Below are 19842 nucleotides of genomic sequence, written 5' to 3' on the forward strand. Positions count from 1 at the left end.
CAGATTTTGTACACCTGGGTGTAATTTTAGTTAATTCACACAAGAGACAGGTTGAAAGTTTACTGTTTAGATAGGAGAAAATGGCTTAAATCTCATATTTGCAAAAATGATTACATTACCTTAAATGAAAATGCTATTCTATTAGCTATTTCAATAAGCATTGCATTTAGAAAAGTATTTTAATAAAAAAGTTGCCTGAAGTTCCACACAACTTGAAATACATAAGTGAGCGAAAAGTACTTACTTTGATTTAGATGTCTTTTGGAGGTGTAATTATTGGCTTTTTAGTCACCTATGTAAAACAATGTACTTTTGTAAATGGATTTCTGGCCACTTTAATCCATTTTTTCTTTTCTTTTTTTCCTTTCTTTTTTAAAAAAACAGAAAAAGTAAGCACAGTCAATCAAAGAATTTTAAGGTTTATTTCCTCTTTAGAAATGATTGATAGCCTTTTAGATTTACAAGCTGACAAGTTAAAGGGTGCTATTGGTATAATTATGTACTATATTCACAGTCTTTCAATTTAAATGTCCTTTTAAAACCATGAGATTATCATACCTGTATTTTGAAAAGTAGGCCAATCAGTTTGGGTTGGTACACAAATTGCTTCCATTAGCCTTGGGACCTATTTGAATTTAATACATTTTTTAAAGTCGGTAGTACTTTCAATGTACTTTTGAAATTTAGGGTAATGGGAATGCATTTTAACTATGGTATGTGCTAACTTTGTTTTTAATGGATGATGGATGTCAGAAATACAAACACTGACTGTTACTGAGTCTATATATAAAAGTTTTAAAAATCTTATTGATGTTTTTCCCCATCTATAGGAAAAAAAACATTTTCATAGTAGGGCATTGGGGAATGCAGGAACACATTTTACGTATGGCCAAGGAGATGCTTTCAATCCATCTCTCATTAAAAACAATGGCAAAAGCTTCAAAGTATCTAGAATAGAATCCATTAATTCACAGATAGTGAATTATATATATATATATATATATATATATATATATATATATATATATATGGTTAATCCAGACATTCAGTATAATAATTGCACCAAGAGTCCCAATTATTTTAGAAGTGCATGTTTTTAGATCTCTGCATTTTTCTACTCATTTATGAAGAAACAACGACAATTCATCTTGTATTTTAGTTCAAAATTAAAACCTTGTATTCACCTGGTACAAACAGTCTGATGGACAAACTGTTGCTCTGCAGTCAGGTTTATCACATTTTCATATAATGGGATTGAAGTCAGTGAACTCATTCTGTCTGCATGGTTCATACAATGTGCTGATATTAACAAAAGTGATAATATTCATTTGTTTCTCACCTTTCCCAAAGTGATAGGACACAAGAAAGCTTACAACTTCTTAAAAGCAATACAAATTAAAAACTATACAAAAACTTCAATACAAGTATAAATATTACATTTATTTGAAAGATGATTAAAAATTTATACAGGTAAAAAATTAAAATTCATGAAAATATCATAGAAACTATAAAATGGCCTCGCACTTCATTAAAAGTCCATTCCAATCTAAGCCTGATGGCTTAAGGATGTATTGATTTGCTGGCAGAAGAAAATGTCTCACATCAGAAATGTGAAGGTGGAGATTGCAGGCTGCAGTTTATTTTATTATCTATGTAGAGTTCGTAACAATCGCTTCCCTGTTCCTCTTCCTATCTACATTGCAATTCTCCCCATTTAAAAATGGGAAGATGAAGCTGAGAGGCAGATGCTTGGGCAGTGAAACTTTGTTTAAGAGGGAGTATGATCTCAAGATTTGCAGCTTTGTTTGCTAAATACACTCAGTAATTCTTGCAAGTATGCTTTCTTCTAATTACTTATTGATGGTGAAGTGCAAAAGTTTCTTAGATGACTGAATCATTGTGTTTTCTAAGCAATCATGAACTCATTCTCCACAAGAAATGCCTTTAACTGAAAAAATGGTTGTTTTATACTTGTGTTTCTTTATCTGTGCCTTCACTTTGGTTTCTGGACTTCATTAATTAGTTTTAAAAGTATATGCAATCACATCTTTTCATGTTTGTTTTATAAATCCTAGTAGTGACCCATAGTAGTAGTGAGCAGCTTCTAAAATTGGCAGGAGGGAAAATATAAGTTTTTCAACTGTACCTTACTTTCAGTTCACTCACTATAACTACTGTAGTGGTCAATACTGGCCAGAGTCCTGGTCATTAATATGTCGTGTGCTAATAAGTATTTTATAAGAAAGTAAAGAGAACTCATTAATTTTGTCATCATCAGCAAGAACACTATTTTGACATTCTATTAAAAATGTTGATAACTACAAGGGTTTTTTTTACATTTTAAAATATTGTTTCAGAAACATGTCTGCATAATAAACAAAATATCTGTACATAATAATGTTTTGCTAAAGGTCCTGAAGTATGAAAAAGTCACCAACACGTGCATCCAAAACTTTGTAATATCTTCCAGCAGGGAGAAACAAAATATCTGTACATAATAATGTTTTGCTAAAGGTCCTGAAGTATGAAAAAGTCACCAACACGTGCATCCAAAACTTTGTAATATCTTCCAGCAGGGAGAAACTTTAGAAATTTATGCTTGTAAACAGAAATGAAATATTTATTTATTTATTTATTTATTTGCTTCAGTTTTATACCGCATTTTTCAGCTCTTGACAGGCGACTCAATGCGGTTTACAGTGCAATTAAAACATAACAGTGCAACAACAGGATCAACACAACGATCCACAACAATTAACAATCAGACAGGACAAATCAACAAAACAACATATATAACGCCTCAGTTGAATCAGATCCGTTCTCATAGTCCTTGTGCCGTTCCTATGTTCCATTTACCGTCTTCTTTGATTGGTTGCATTGCTTAGCCAAACGCTTGTTCATAAAGCCAGGTCTTAACCATTCTCCGAAACGTCAGCAACGAAGGTGCCTGTCTGATGTCTGCCGGCAAGGCATTCCACAGCCGAGGGGCCACCACTGAGAAGGCCCTGTCTCTCGTCCCCGCCAGACGCGCCTGTGACGCAGGCGGGATCGAGAGCAGGGCCTCCCCAGACGATCTTAATGTTCTAGTCGGTTCATAGGTGGAGATGCGTTCGGAGAGGTAAGCGGGGCCAGAACCGTTTAGGGCTTTATAGGCTAAAGCCAGCACCTTGAATTGTGCCCGGTAGCGGATTGGCAGCCAGTGGAGCTGGCTCAACAGAGGAGTGGTACGCTCCCTGAGTGCCGCTCCTGTTAGCAACCTGGCTGCCGAGCGCTGGACCATCTGAAGCTTCCGGGCAGTCTTCAAGGGCAACCCCACGTAGAGCGCGTTGCAGTAATCAATCCGGGATGTAACCAGAGCGTGGACTACCGTGGCCAAATCAGACTTCCCAAGGTACGGGCGCAGCTGGCGCACAAGTTTGAGTTGTGCAAATGCTCCCCTGGACATCGCCGAAACCTGGGGTTCCAAGCTTAGCGAAGAGTCCAGGATCACACCCAAGCTGCGAACCTGCGTCTTCAGGGGGAGTGTAACCCCGTCCAACACAGGCTGTAACCCTATACCCTGTTCGGCCTTTTGACTGACCAGGAGTGCCTCTGTCTTATCTGGATTCAATTTCAATGAAGATTTGTATCCCTAATATTTGACAGGAGATCATTATTATTGGCTAGTCTGCTGAACCAGCTGAGGACTCTGTGATAGTAAATGGCAACATGCACTACTTTCCCCCTTGCTCTTCATATGCTACATTTCTTGGGAGTTTTGGAGCAACCAATAATTGCTGTACTAAGGGCAGAATTGTTTGTTTCCTATCATAAAAGCACACCATGTATTTTACAAGAAATTATGCATGGTACTGTTTTTAAATGCACAACAGAATCTGCATGCATGTGAGGCTGTTTTGTGTCCCAATGCCTTCACAATAAAAAAGCGACAACAATTATTTTGAAGAATATGAAAATGGAAAAACTTGAAAAGCAGAGTACAGGACCAAATGAATTTAATCAAGCTGTCCATAATTGTTTCTTACTAAAAAAGCTATTTATAAAATCAAAACTTGTCACCTTTTCACAGATACTCATACCACAGTCTCACATTAAAACTCAAAAGAGTATTTGAACCCTAACTTCATAGGCATTGCTGATTTAAGTGAAAAAGAGCAAAGGGTGAGTTTACTGTGATGGTTTCCAGATATGCAAAGGCATTACTATTCAGTAAATTTGCCAATAGAATGCTTTGTCTCATTGCTTATTGGATAATTATTATGTTTGTTGTTTCAGCTCTGAATGAACCTACCATTGACTATGGTTTCCAAAGGTTGCAAAAAGTCATCCCAAGACACCCTGGTGACCCCGAACGCTTGCCAAAGGTCAGTAAAAAAGTGTCAGGCATGTGCTCATATCTTTTAGATGCCCATGTGTGCAACAGTTTTGTTTTGTTTCAAAAAGGAATGTTAATACTGTAGAGACAGCAGCTATGTAGGATCAGTGCTTGGACTGGGAAGTGGAATCTTTCCTACTGCCTTTGTTCCATTGTTGATACGTTCAGGTCTTCTCTTTGGAGTCTGCATACATTATTGTTTGTACAGTGCCGTTTTTGCTGGAGAAATAGCATTGCATGCCACTGAAGCTTCCATTATGTTACATGTGTATGCATTAGTGGCGTGTAGAACTCAAGGTATGTAGATGTGAGCTTACAACACAAGGTATGTGGATCAGTACAAGTGTCGCTCTATGCAAATACTCAAGATTATAAAATGCAGTTGTACAGTTAGGGGTTTTATTTGTTTGCATGCTACCTTCCAATTTCTACCCATATTCTCAGTTTTGGCAAGCTTTTGTGCTGCCATACCTATAGTTCCTATTTAAGCTCAGTAACTTGTACTGAAATAAAAACTTGTCCATTTGTGCACATATATAAATAATTCAGTAACTTATTAAAATGGTCCTAATCTGTTCCTTTGACTATGTTTTATTTCTCTTATTTAGACATGTATTTCATGTATGCCAGATTTTTACAATGCCCTCTTAAAAGATAGATAAACACCAAAAGTCTTTTGAAAAAGCAGAGGGGTCTTTTTCAAGCAAGATTTGGTAGCATATTTTTCCAGTAGCTGGAATAGTAATAGGTTATAAAGTTTGGCTTCATAACAGTATAACTTAAAGATATGTTTTAGTATATGTTTTAGTATAAAGATCTTAGACAGGCCCCTACGTTGGCAGTCTTTAGAAAGAACTTGAAGACCTGGCTGTTCTGATGTGCCTTTCCAGAATAGGAAAACTCCAATAACAAGTCCCAGAAGCACTTTATTAGAATTAAGATTGCTGGCACACTGCACTTACCCTATAATCCTTACATATCACCTGTCACATCAGCACTTTTAATCTGTACCCATTACTCTGGCCCAGCCCAGTTTTATTGTGTCTTGATGTATTATTTATTGCTCGCTGTTTAATATTGCTTTAACTGTTTTTAATTTGCTTTAGGTTGTGTATTGTTATGTTGTGTTTTGAGGCCTTGGCCTTTGTAAGCCGCATCGAGTCCTTCGAGAGATCCTAGCGGGGTACAAATAAAGATAATAATAATAATAATAATAATAATAATAATAATAATAATATGGATACTGTGTCCACTCACTCACGACATTTTACCTACATGAATAAGCTGGATGTATTAGGCAGGGGGAGCCCCCGGTGGTGCAGTGGGTTAAAGCACTGAGCTGCTGAGCTTGTTGATCGAAAGGTCGCAGGTTCGGTTCCGGGGAGCGGTGTGAGCTTCCGCTGTCAGCCCTAGCTTCTGCCAACCTAGCAGTTCGAAAACATGCAAATGTGAGTAGATCAATAGGTACCGCTCCGGCGGGAAGGTAACAGTGCTCCATGCAGTCATGCCAGCCACATGACCTTGGAGGTGTCTACGGACAACGCTGGCTCTTCGGCTTAGAAATGGAGATGAGCACCACACCCCAGAGTCTGATATGACTGGACTTAATGTCAGGGGACTACCTTTACCTTTATTAGGCAGGGGCAACAAAAAATATACACATTATAACAAGTTACAGTTCTTCATGTCTGTATTTCCATATGTATACTGATTCAGAAGCTGCTGTTACTGACATTTAGGCCATTCTTATAGATGATAATATTATTATATGATAAAGTAACAAAAATACTAGCAGTGTTGTAAGGGAAATATATACTTAAAAGAAAAAAAGAAAGAGAAAAAGTTTAAAGCTATCGCCAGCTCCACTTTGAGTAGTCAAAAGGGACTTTAGGGCTGACAGCAGAAGCTAGGGCTGACAGCAGAAGCTCATGCTGCTCCCCGGAATCGAACCTGCGACCTTTCGATCAACAAGCTCAGCAGCTCAGTGCTTTAACCCACTGCACCACCGGGGGCTCCCCCTGCCTAATACATCCAGCTTATTCATGTAGGTAAAATGTCGTGAGTGAGTTTCCTGTGTTGTAACTGCTCCCAAAAACTGAAATAAAATAAAGGATGTAAAGAAACAAACAAACACCTAGCCTTGGGACTTCCTCGTAGAATGACAAGTTCAGAAGCTCAAGCCATAAAGGTTGCTTGAAAACTCACATCTGCTCTAATGTCTAAACTACTGCCTCAGCTGTCATCATCTCAATGCACAGCCATGGATGGAGCTTTGTATTTTTGCCTCAGATGTTGCGTTAGAATCTAGACTTCAGAACTGAGTGATTGTTGTTGGTACCAGCCTTCAAGTCAGTTTTGACAAACGGCAACTCTGTGAATAAGAAACCTCCAAATCACCTTATCCTCAACAGGTTTTGCAGATACAGGGCCATGGCTGCCCATGATTGAGTGTCTTCATCTGGCAGATGGCCTTCCTCTTTTCCTATTGCCTTCAAACTTATCAAGCATTATCATATTTTCTACCCAATCATGTCTTCTCATGATATGGCCAAAGTACAACATTCTCAGATTATTAAACTGAGAATGTTGTACTTTGGCCATATCATGAGAAAGAAAATGTTACCCGTCTGAGTCACCTGAAAAATATTTTCCTCCCCGTGCTAAAGGAAGTGCTTCTGATGCTTTCCCTCTACTTTGGGACAATTGTGGGCAGTACAAATGGGGCTATTTAGCCCTTTGTGAAGAGCTCCTTAAACTGGAGAGTGTTTTAGGCTCAATCTACACTGCCATAGAATGCAGTTTGAACTGTATTATAATGGTTAGTGTGGGCCCCTTCTAAACAGCTGGATAAAATCCACATTATCTGCTTTGAATTGAATTATATGGCAGTGTAGACTGAGATAATCCAGTTCAAATCAGGAAATGTGGATTTTCTGCTTTGATAATCTGAATTATCTGGCAGTGTAGAAGGGGCCATATATTCATATAATGCAGATTGAACTGCATCATATGAGTTTACACTGCCATATAATCCAGTTCAATGCAATTAATCTGCATTCCGAAACTGCATTACATGGCAGTGTAGATGGGGCTTTAGCAGCATCACAATTAGGAGGATGCTGAAGGAGGAATGGAGAAATACAGATTTTCAACAGTGTGTAAAAAGTCAAATCTCTCATATCCCCACTATATTATAATCCTGGATCAGGATTTCTGAAAAACAGTGTTTCATTTTCTGAGGCAATTGCATGGCACTTGTATCATTGTTGTTGTTATTGCTTCTTCTTGTTGTTATATCTTGTCTTTTTCCTAGTTCAGGAATCAAGATGCCTTTCAACAGATTTTTTAAATATAAAAACAGACAAAGACAGTTTCACAAAATGAAAAATCTAAAAAGTGATTACAGTTATAAGAAATTAAAATTAGTTAAAACACAAACCACTAAAAACACAAAAAAAAGCAGAAATAGTCAAACTATTATTAAAAAAAAAGATTTGTCTCTTGCAATCAATCCTCAAAGACTTGTCAGAGTGAAGAGATCTTCTCCTGTCTATGGAAAAAGAGTAGGGAGGGTACCAATCTAACGTCACTGGGAGTGCATTTACACTGTAGAATGAATGTCGTTTGACACCGTTTTAACTGCAGTGGCTTTATAAAACTACCAACTGCCATGATTTCATAGCACTGAGTCATTCCAGTTCAAGTGGTGTCAGACTGCTTCCTTCTACAGTGTAAAAGATGTACTCTGGGAAGGAGCTTTTAATGCCTGGGAAGAGCCATTGGTAAGGCCCTCTCTCGATGTAACTGTGACAGTGGTAGGAGAGAGAGGAGGGTCCTCTTACTATCACTTTGATAGTGATTTAAAGACAAAATACATGCAAAAATGCTTTCATGATCCCTATATTGGTAGAAGTGGAATCGAATCCCTAAACGATGATGGAATTTCATATCAAACTACACTTGTCTTCAGGCCAAGATTAGAAAGTGTGTCTAGTTTGCTAGTCCACAAAGTCCAAAATCAGGGATCACGCTGAAACACACTCTAAGAAATGAAAGTCAGAACCATATTCAAAGTGCTGGCAAAGAGCTCTTGTCCTTTTGAAGTCTGCAGAAATATATACATTCTAGTGCATTTTCTAAGTGGGTCAGTGTTTGCTCAGCAAATGATCAGAGCAGATGGTGTAATTTAGAATCTATGGCAAAACTTTAATATATGAAGGCCAGAAAGAACAGCATATATCTCTTTGTTTTTTCATCTCCACCTTTAAAATGTTCTCCCAAAGTCTCAAGGGGGCAATTATGTATTTGTCAGCACTCTAGGAGCAAGTAACAAAACAATTTGATGTTTTCTGTGGTCGGTTATAATGATTGCTTGCTGCTTGTCAAAATTCAAAGGCATAGCCATGTTAGTCTGGGTCAGTATGCAAAGCGATCTTGTAGCACGCTTGAAACTAAGTGAGAGAGAAATTTGTAGCATAAGCCTTTGTAGACTTAAGTCTACTTCACCAGATTCATTTTCCTTCATGATCAATAGAAGGAGACTTGTGTCTATAAAACTTTACACTATTATCTTCTTTCTCTCAGTCAGTCTCAAAGGAGCTATAAGATCCCTTTACATACACACCCAAAATGCAAATAAACAAAAAAAATGCCCCTGAATCATTTGAAATTTCCAACTCCTGGCACAACATGTTAATCAATCTGTAAGTTTAGATCAGACCACTGTGTGAATCAAGCACAGCAATCTACCTTAAGCAAACTCATTCGATAGCATTGTCTATACTAGCAGCAGCTCCCTAGTATTTCAGGAAAGGGTCTCAGCTCTCCATTCCAGGAGTTGAACTTGTGACCCCATGCATATAAAATATGTGCTCTGTGACTGAGTTGTGGTTCTTCTCCTTGACTACACCATTAACATGTGCTGATCTTTAAATTCTTGTATTCACACACAAACAATAAAATAATGAAGTCAGTGGAAGGATACTAACCCTGTCTCTGAGTTTTCTTCTAATACCATATAGATATAGATATAGATACACACACACACACACACACAGAGTGCAGTTTGAAGATTGCAACAAAAGCTGCATTTGTGTATTTTGCCCCCTGGAGCTGAAAATATCAAGAAAATTGATCCTGTGGGAGTAATAAATACACATTACTTTATCTTGTACTTCATGTCTTATACCCCTGAGCCTTGATAGAACAACACCACTTAATAGACTTAAAAAAAGAGTAATTACAGTCATTGGCTGTGTGATTTTTCAGCCCTTCCAGCCCTGCCTGACCTTCTAATTTAGCTCACCGTGTCTAACTAATGCATTTATATTCATCTTTTATGAAGCATGTGTAGTACAAAATTGACTTTGCAGCCTTTAGCAAGCTATCTTACCAGGTTGAAAATCTGGTTAGTCTTACGTTCTATATTGTGTATGTGTGTGAGAGAGATGCTGCTTTCAGATCTTGTTCAATTATTTCTTTTATGTTTTGAAAAATATAAATAGCATTTATCCTACTTTCCAACAACCTTTTGAAAAATTGCTACGCATCCTATTCTTATTTACAGCCAAACATGCATGCAAAAAGATTCAAGCGTTTTTAAAATGATTACCACTAATGTTTCTGCTTGTCAAGAGTGCTTAAATTTCTCTGCACTTTGTCTTAGAACTTATCACTGTTACCTTTTAAGCATTGCTGTTATAGAAGATCATCTGGGGCTGATTTGTAAACATGGCTGACAGTTTATGATGAATGATCTCGCAAAGTGTTCAGTGTGCCTCTTTGTCACATCCGCATATGTACACGTCCAGAAGCGGATTAAGGGAAGACTAGAGGAATCCCCGCTCTGAAAGAACCCTTGAGCTAGAGAGCACACAGACAAATCTCTCTCCTGTGCTTTTCCGTAACTTCCTACTCAGTTCACTCATCCAGTGGAGCCCAATTGTTCTCTGTGCATTTCTTTTCTCACCATATGGTATCCTCATTACCATACTCTAAGGGTCCATATGGGGAACTTGTGAAGTGAACTGTATTCATTTTAACTGCCAGATGAGCAGCCTTTTGCTTTGCAAGCTTAGCTTAAGTCATCTGCTGCCTTTAGGTTGTTATGGCAACACAGTACCAATAAAAAATTCTAATCTACTGTAAGTATCTCGGATCACAGTATTTTAAATGCTCGCCATAACTGTCCTCTAAAGTGAGGATGCTTGTTCTTTTTAGTATGACAAAGAGTTATTACCAGCTCCAGCAGGTGGCAGTGAAGAAATTATCCTCCTCCCCCTCTCCGAAGAAGTCATATAATTACAAATTGGCATTACACATGCATTTGTAAACTGTTCCTCTGAATTTTGTTAGAAGCGAAGCCCTTATTTTCCGTTAGATGTATAACAATGCCACCAGAAAAGCATTGGCTAAAACCAGGCTTGAACCAGACCTTGTTGGAATCATGAAGCTTCAATAAATGAGAAGTCTGATGGCTTCTGTGTGTGTCCCATTCTCCCCCCCCCCCCCCACACTTTCTGAATTACTCATCCTAACACCAGGCTAATCAAGGGTACCTTAAAGTAGGCAGCCACAGCCTTAAATATAAATCATTTTCACCTCCACAGGCCACATGATATGTTGCATTGCTGTCGCTCCGACTATATTGAAAGTGAATGTTTGTAGTCTCACTTCATCAGTTCACATTAGCCTCATGCTGAATATTTAAACACAGAACAATTTGAACACACCATGAAGAGATGCACTTTCCGTTGGAACTGCAAAGGCTCATCCAATAATAATTTAGTAAATCAGCCATTTAGTGGCTCACTTGTACTCTGCATTGTGCCAAATGCGATTCAGCTCAACTGTGCATGCCAGCTAAAACTGAAATTCAGACTCTAGTCACGTGGCGGCACTCTGTTGTTCATTGGAGAAATGAAACAGAAAATCTTCTTTCTAACAGAGTATTTATGCTTAGTGAATTATCGTAAATGAAGCAGAGTGACAAACACAAGGAGGAATCACTGCATGCTGTATCATCTATTCTAATTACCCTAATATTGTTCAAGAATGTTTGGGTATGTGTTCAATGAGCAGTTTAAATATTGCAGTCATAGTCTTTAGTCCTCCGCAAATATCAATAAGGAGCACTAGCTGAGCAGTGGTAAGAAAGAATAAATGGAATCTCTAGGTTTCAGCTAAATGAAAAGAACACTTTAGATTGGTACTCAGTTGAATAGATTTGAAAAATAGCTTGAGAGGCTGACTGCTGCTATGAACACCCAAGAACACTAGGCTTTTTTAACCACCCTTGAATAGTGTAGTACATGCTCTGCCTGTCTCATCATGAATAAAACAAATGTTGTTTCAATGTCATACGTGCTAATTATTTAAGTTATTTACATTATTTATTGGCTGACCTACAACAAGAAATAAACATTAGCAGTGACTGCTTTCATGTGTTACTCTTTAAGAGATGTGGACTGAAGATTGGAGATTCAGATATTGTGCTAGGAAAATAAGAATTAAAGTAAAGGTTACAATTTTTTTTAAAGCCGTTCAAATAGCATATTATTATTATTGCATTCTTATTATGGAAAGCTAAAGTAAAATGGGTGACACAAGACAACTATCTTGTGGATGTTCTCTCAATGTGGAATAACACATGTGTCAAATAGCCCCATTCTTACATATCTTCAGGGACAGAACCGCCACATATACGCGAGAACTTCAACAAGATCTTGAATCCAAAGCATTGCAAATACACCTGTCTATAGAAAAGCAGGATCTCTGCAGACTTTTCTACTATATAAATAGAAACTAGTAATTCTATACAGTGTATATAATTGGTGCAGTTGCACCCAAATTTTGTTTGGTGCAGTTGCACCCTAATTTTAGAAGGCCTCCATAAAATTTTTGAATTGGGCTTCAGGGAGTATTCACACATGAGATTTCAGAGTACTAAGGAAGATGATTAAGGATGTTTGTGAGACCTCTCATCAGATGATGTTTTCATTTTTATATTAATACTTTCACCTACTATTACTGTATATACATCTCTAATAGTGAAATTGCTTTGTGACTGCAGCATGCACCATGGACTATACAAGGCATAACATGCACCTTGTAATGAACCTTACCATTTCTAATGCTGCTGTAAATCTATTGTCCCATCCCTGCAGGCAGCCAGCTCTCCTTGTCCCTACTTTTTATGAGCAGTTATGGCAATGCCATACAAGTGTGCCAGATCAGTATCTCTTTCATAAAACAGCTTCCATACTCTGGTTTCTACAAATTGAGTACGTCAGAACTGCCAGTCTTAGAAGTTGTTTTTCAAGAAAGATATGCTTGAAACTATGGGGCCTAGGCTCTATCTTGTCATTTGTGACATTCAGATCAGTTTCATAATAGCACAGCCATCTAAAACTTCATTGTTGTGCACATAGCTAAATGTTATAAATAAATAATGTGATAAAATATGAAGATGAAATATTACCATTGCATAATTTTCATAAGATGCTTCCAACTGCACCATAAAAGACTCTTCCTTCTTGCTATCACAATGTCATTTCATGAAATGAGCAGGAAACAATCCATTGCCACTGTTTTATTTCTTTATTTCTTTAGTATTCGAACTTATATGCCGCCACTCCCCTGGGGCTCGGAGCGGCTTACAAGAATGGCTAAAATCTAACACAATTTAAAAACAATTTAAAACAATTTAAAAACAGCAGTATCAAAAATCAAAGGCCTGTTGTAATTCTTTCCTAAGAAACACAAGGCTTCACACTCTATATTTAAGACTAACACTTGAAATCTAGACCTTTTTAGTCAAGTGAATGTAATGTTTCTTTTATAAGAATTTTCATAAATGAAATGAACTTGACCACTTGGAGGCCAGGTTTGTGATCAATCGCTATAAAATCACCTGTCCCAACCAGGCTTCTTCGAATTATTGAATTAGCAGCTCTTACACTATTGCACAAAGAGTGGTAATTGAAACACCATAGGTAAACATTACCAAGTCTAATTGGCAGTGAACAGCTTGCATGCAGTATGATTTGAAATCAAATCATTCATTTCATAACATTTGATATAATTTACTTGTTAACCTTCTAATATCCATAGTTCTTTAGTGGTGTTAACTGCAGCTCAAGCAAAATCTCATGTCTTCTCTTTATTTCCATTGATTTTCTAATGCCGCCCCAAATTCTGTTGTAAAAAACAGTCTTTTTTGCTTACAGTGATATAACTCCTTCAGACAGTAACATCCTCTAAGCCTGGACTACAGCATGAAAACGGACTGCCTTTTAGAACAGAGATGTATGCATTCTGACTTTGCTGTAACTATGACTGAAAGAACATATCTGTATTTTAGGTGACGGAAAGCATGCATAACTTGGATGACAGAGAGTATGCACGTTAATTCTTTTAGGTTTTCAAAATATACAGTCATTTTAGTTTTTGTTTTCAATTGTTAGGTAGCTGTATACATCCAGTGGATGTTAGAATATATTATAAAAATCCCAACAAAGAGTAGCTTATTAAAATGCCCTTCAGTTGTTTGTATTATGAGATAATAATTAATGAAATGAAGGGCAAAAGAAACAACAAAAATGTTGCCAGCATTTATGTGCTTTCTCCCCTGAGTCATGCTTGGGTAAAAAGCATAATAGTGTTTTAGTCCAATCCCCTTCGACCTCTTTGCAAATGTTCTGAGTGCTTGGCATCTCTGCTACCACTGAGTGTAGATGCAGTAGGAATATGAAATACAGTGATTGTTGCCACAGTGCTGAGCTCTATCTGGACTAATATCAGGTGCTTCTATATGCCCCTGATATTTCTGAGAAAATTTAATTTATTGGTCTGGGTAACTGCTCAAGACATCTGCTTAGTGAAATTAGTTACTGCCAGATTTTTAGGGCTGCTTAGATGTGTTCAAAAATTAATCATGTCTTTCTCTTGCTGATAATAAGAAAGTAAGTTGATGAAGTGCTTTAACAACATAAGGCAGGGAACACTCCAGTAAAATAGGTCTCCTTGAGTTGAAGCCTCTCTGTGCAATAAAATACTATTAAGTCCTTTGAACACAGAGTTATAAAACATAATTGTTACACATTTGGCATTTTATGCTTCCCTAGAAATTACCACTTGGTATCTCGATGTAAGCTGTGCTCTTTCATTTCATTTCAATTGGGTCTGAAGTGGTCCTTTATTCTAATGAGAATACCACTTTTCAGAGACTTTTGAAAAAAATATTATGCCTATGGTAAAATATAAGTGAATGTACTCATTTGTTGGGGTTACAAATGAGCAGGTTTTTTTTTTAAAGAAAACACAGACAACAACACTCTGATGTGAAACCTCCACAATGTTATTTTACTGTTGCAGTATTTTTACACATTCACTTCTGGCAAAGGTAACAAAATATTATTATAGGCCAGGAAACATCAGGTTTGGGTTTTCTTTTATAAGCCCCCTCAAAGAAACTATTAACAGTTGTGTATCATCTAACAAGAATCTTCTTTCAGCTGAGTTTTGTATCTCATAAGATCTTCTTTGGTGGCTGGTTACAAAGCTCTCATTTATTTATTTATTTATTTATTTATTTATTTATTTATTATTCGGAGCGGCTTACAAGAATGGCTGAAATCTAACACAATTTAAAAACAATTTTAAAACAGCAATATCAAAAATCAAAGCCCCGTCGAAACAGGTATGTCTTACATGCCCTGTGGAAAGCTGATAAGTCCCGCAAGGCACGGAGTTCAGGTGGCAGAGTATTTCAGAGTGATGGTGCCACTGCTGTGAAGACTCTGCGTCTGGTTGCTGTTAGACGCAAGGTCTTGACACTGGGAATTTCCAATAGATCTTGGTCCTCAGAACGGAGGGATCTCTGGGGTTGGTAGGGGGTGAGGCGGTCCCTCAGGTACATCAGCCCCAGACCATGTAAGGCCTTAAAGGTGAGTACCATCACTTTGAAAGTGATCCGGTGCTCAATTGGTAACCAATGCAGCTGTAGTAAGATGGACAGATTCTTGACTTCAGAGATAGGAAAATTCTATGAAACATAAAAAGTGTGCAATACTGGGATATCAAGGTTCACAATATTTTTGGGGTGGCCACTTATTCTGCTTTTTAACTCACTGGACACAGAAAGCAGTAGCGAAACAGGGAAAACACTCTGTTATGATTGTGTCCTTACATTCAACTGTACTTTGTTCAAAATCTTCTAATAACTGGATTTGAACATTGAATTGTAATATTTGCAAACCCTTTGTGCAATACATCTGTTTAAAACTGCAATGAGAAAGGGACATAGATTATGTCCGTCATCATTGGTAAAGAGTCTGGGAGTCCTTTTGGACCCTCTGCTGATGATGGAGGCCCAGGTCTCCGCCGTTAGCAGAACCGCTTTTTTTCATCTGCGGCAGGCTAGATGGCTGGCCCCCTACCTGTCCAGGGACGACCTAGCTACGGTGATCCAGGCTACGGTCATCTCAAGACTGGACTACTGTCTGGACTACTGTAACACCCTCTACATTGGCCTTCCTCTGTCGGTGATCCGGAAGCTCAAGTTGGTACAAAATGCAGCTGCTCGGCTTCTTGCAACAAACTGCATTTATCTGCTTGGATTTTTCTTTGCTGCTGTGGGGGAAAGCAGGGTGCTTATTTAAGGATCTCATCACATGGAGGTCCTTAAGCCAGAGAACAGCATGGGACAATGGAGCGAATCCATCCGGGAGGGGGGGGGGGTGAACCATCAGGCATTGCTCCACATCATCCTCTCACCATCCCATGCAGAAATCCATCTGTCTCCTGCTTGATCCCACACTGCCCCTGGCTTACTTTATGAGAACATGGGTAGTCACTTGTGTCCTCAGTACTGCCACTTAACACACTGTCAAGATGCAGAGTGCACAGAGCTGGCACAGAGCCCTACTGGAAATAGCTCTGCATCATGTGATGGGTTCCAGCTGGCTCCACCCTGGCTCCATCTTGGCATCATCCTAGTAAGCAGCTTAAAGCCCATGTGATAAGGTCCTTAGTTTAACATACAATTGTGAATAGTTTTTTCCCCCTATTTTAATCCTTGAAAATAGGTGATCTATACCTTGTGTTTGATTGTTCCCTGTACTAATCTAGCTTTTCCCACATTGAAATAAAAATGATAATGAGAATGTTAACAGGGCATTCAGCAATCTGTCTGATGCTGTGGCTAGTGTTCCAGCAATCTTTCAGGTTAATAAGGACAATGCCTTTGGTAGGGATACCATGGCAGAAGTTTCCTTCCCTATCCAGCCATCCTTGCCCCTTTTCTACACTGTGGGCATGCTTACATATGATGGTCTTTCATTTTGAGTATCTTTTGTTAACTCCTCCACTAAAAATGCAGAAGAGTAATAGACATCTTTAGTTTTATCTACTATTCCTACTCCTGTTGTTATTCTTTGCTCTGCTAGCTATCCTTTCCCCCGTAGTGTCAAAAATAAAGAAATGACATTTTTTGTTCTTCGGTATTCCTCCTGCTTGTGGCTCATTGGTATGGTGTTCCTTAATCTCGGTTCCCTTCCTATACTTTGTGGATACCCCACTTATTATTTCAGCCAAGTTGCTTCTCACTCCCTCCTTCATCACCAATGTTTTGGCTAGCCAGGTTGCTTCTGTAGGTGTGTTGTTGCTGCTATAGAGCAGCTTTTTTATGTTCATTACAATGAGCCAGAAAACAGATATTATGGTCAGATATTATGGTATATGTATTCATTTACTGATATGATTTTCAGTAACTGGTGTTCACTAAATGGTGGAATGGCTATGTGTTCACTTAAACAGGCCAAACATACTATTGGCACCCAGTTTTTCCCTCCTGGCAATTCATCATGTTGGGCAATCATCATATTTTTAGCAAGCTGTAATGTGTAGGAAAGGTAGAAGTCACCCAGGGACCCTATAGCATTACAATGTCAATCAGAGGCATGTGGTAGGTGCTGTATTGGCTTCTCCTCTTTTCTTAGGTTATATACATATATGGCCATTTTTGTATATCAATTCTCCCATGCTATTGAAATTTACTCATTGATACAAATTCCCCTATCCATTGGGTAAAGGTGTCAGAGAGCAAGGACTTTTACCAGAAGTGCCAGTGCCGAAAAAAGGGTTGTGTGAAGTTACATGGAGCAGAGGTATAAAAAAGAAGTTGTGTTTGGATAGAAGACACAAAGCATTCATTATATGGGCATATCAAAAAGTGTACCTGCCTCCTTATCCCCAGTGGGAGCCAGTAGCAAATCTGAACATAAATGATGCATATTCAGTGCCTTATCTATATATTTGCCTTATCTATGTATATGTTGAGACCTCTTTGACAATCAGAACATCCAATTTGGCAATGAGTTGCTATAGTTGTTTTTGTTTTGTTTTTTAAATTTCAGACAACGTAAATTCTCCTGATCCAAATTCTCATGCTTATAACAATTGCATTGTGGAATATTTTTGGAGACAGACAAAAACAATGGGCTAAGTGCTATCAATGATGAGTGTTCAGAATAGTAAACTATCTGAATAAGATTTTCTTTTCTGTTATGGCATTACCAGTCTTCTGACTAAGAGATAGCCATCTTATTGATTTATAATATATTCACGGTTTGTTGCCTGCATGCATTTACATTTCAATGCTGAAGGATTTTCCTGTCTCATTTATGCTTACTGCATTTTATTTACAAGCTTGGCTCACTGCAAATCAGGTGGCAAATTCATGCTTGAGTGTTTTGTTTAGTGTCCTAGCCATTGGCTATGGTCTTCAGTTTGTATGAAAATTATAGAAATCATTACAGATTGGAGAAACTTTAATTCTCTTCAGTTAAATAAGTGTTATTTAAGGAAATAAAAGTGAAATGAAAGATTATCTGTCTTAATACTTTTATCTAAAGGTTTATTTACTATCATTTTACTCATGGTTGCTGTTATTAGGACTTTATCTCTTTTTCCATGGTAGCCGGTCTGAGTCCCTCTAAGGCGGTGAGAAGATCGGGATATAAAAGTTTTAAATAATAATAATAAAAATGTATTCTGAATAAATTTGGATTGGGAAGCAGAATAATGGGACTAGTGAATCAACTATATTCAGATAGTTATATACAGGTATTAGTAAATGATGGAATAACCGATAGAATAAAAGTAACGAGAGGGACTAGACAAGGATGTCCTATGGCACCAATACTATTTGCAACCATAATAGAAATATTAGCAAATGTAATCAGGAATGATGATAAATTAATAGGGATAGGACAAGAAAAAGATAAAATTAATGGTGGAAGGGATGCTAAATAAAGCTGATACAGACTGGATGGAAATAAATAATAAAGATATAGAAATGAGATTAGAAAATATATTTTTAAGGCATACTCAAAAAAGGAAATTAATCAAATTGGAAATGTACCATTGGAAAATATACTAACAATATGGAACAAATATAAGAAAAACCTAATTAAAGGGAATTCAAAAATAATGCCAGTTATAATGGAGGGGAAATTTCCTAAAAATCTAAAAAATGTGATGGATAAGGAGTTGAAAAAGAAGAAATTAGACAAAATTGGAAGTTGGGTGGAACAAATAAAGGAGAAGAGAACCATTAAGGAAATCCTAGGTGAATTAAATATATCGTGGCTCCATTGTGTCCAACTGGACCAATGGTTCAAAAATTGGAAAGGAAAGAGCTTAGGGGAAAGAAAACCAACGAAATTTGAAAATATAATATTAAAAGAACTGGCTAAAGAAGAAAATGAGCATCAAAAAGGGACAACAATTACACAAAGAAAGAAGAAAAAGAATATATAGAACAGAGTAAAATGGGAATAAGAATTAAGAATAAATTAAAATACCTGGGAGTAATAATAACAAAGGATTTAAAAGAAATGGAAGAGGTAAACGTAGTAACATTGAGGAAAGCGGTTCAGAAAACGATAATAGAGTATGAAGATATATGATTATCTTGGTTTGGAAGAATAGCATTAGTAAAAATGAAAATACTTCCAAAGATAAATTTCATATTTAGGATGCTGCCACTTCAAATTACAGAAGATGAAATAAATAGATGGCAACAAATGATAAATAAGTACTGCAACGGTAATAAAGGAAATAGATTAAATAAACAGTTATGGTATAAATCGCAAAAAGAGGGAGGATTAGCATTACCCAATATTAAAAAATATTATGAGGCGAGCAGATTAAAAATGGTGATAGAAGGAATGGTTAAAAAAGAGGGAACAGATTGGCTTAGCAAAGACTCAGAAGAAGTGGAAGAAATAAAATTGACATGGTTCCATTGTATACAATTAGAACAATGGTTTAAAAATTGGGGGAAAAATAATAAAAATGGAAGCAAACTTAATCAATTTGAGCAAATAATACAGAATGGAAGGGCTGTAGAAGAGCATGAAAATTTGAGAGGAACAATTAGTAAAATATATAAGATAATAATTGAA

The 19842-nt window shown here is 37.3% G+C and overlaps 1 protein-coding gene across 5 annotated transcripts in view; it reads left to right on the forward strand.

Moving 5' to 3' along the window:
* The window catches only part of EBF1 (EBF transcription factor 1), a 428098-nt gene that overhangs the window by 375092 nt on the left and 33164 nt on the right, over window positions 1–19842 (forward strand). For all 5 annotated transcript variants that reach the window (XM_060765565.2, XM_060765563.2, XM_060765560.2 and 2 more), the window contains exon 11: window positions 4276–4364. In XM_060765565.2, coding sequence (XP_060621548.1) covers window positions 4276–4364 — 89 coding nt within the window. The remainder of the gene's footprint in view (window positions 1–4275; window positions 4365–19842) is intronic.

This window comes from Anolis sagrei, chromosome 2, assembly GCF_037176765.1.
Source record: "Anolis sagrei isolate rAnoSag1 chromosome 2, rAnoSag1.mat, whole genome shotgun sequence".
In the NCBI taxonomy this organism is placed as follows: domain Eukaryota; kingdom Metazoa; phylum Chordata; class Lepidosauria; order Squamata; family Dactyloidae; genus Anolis; species Anolis sagrei.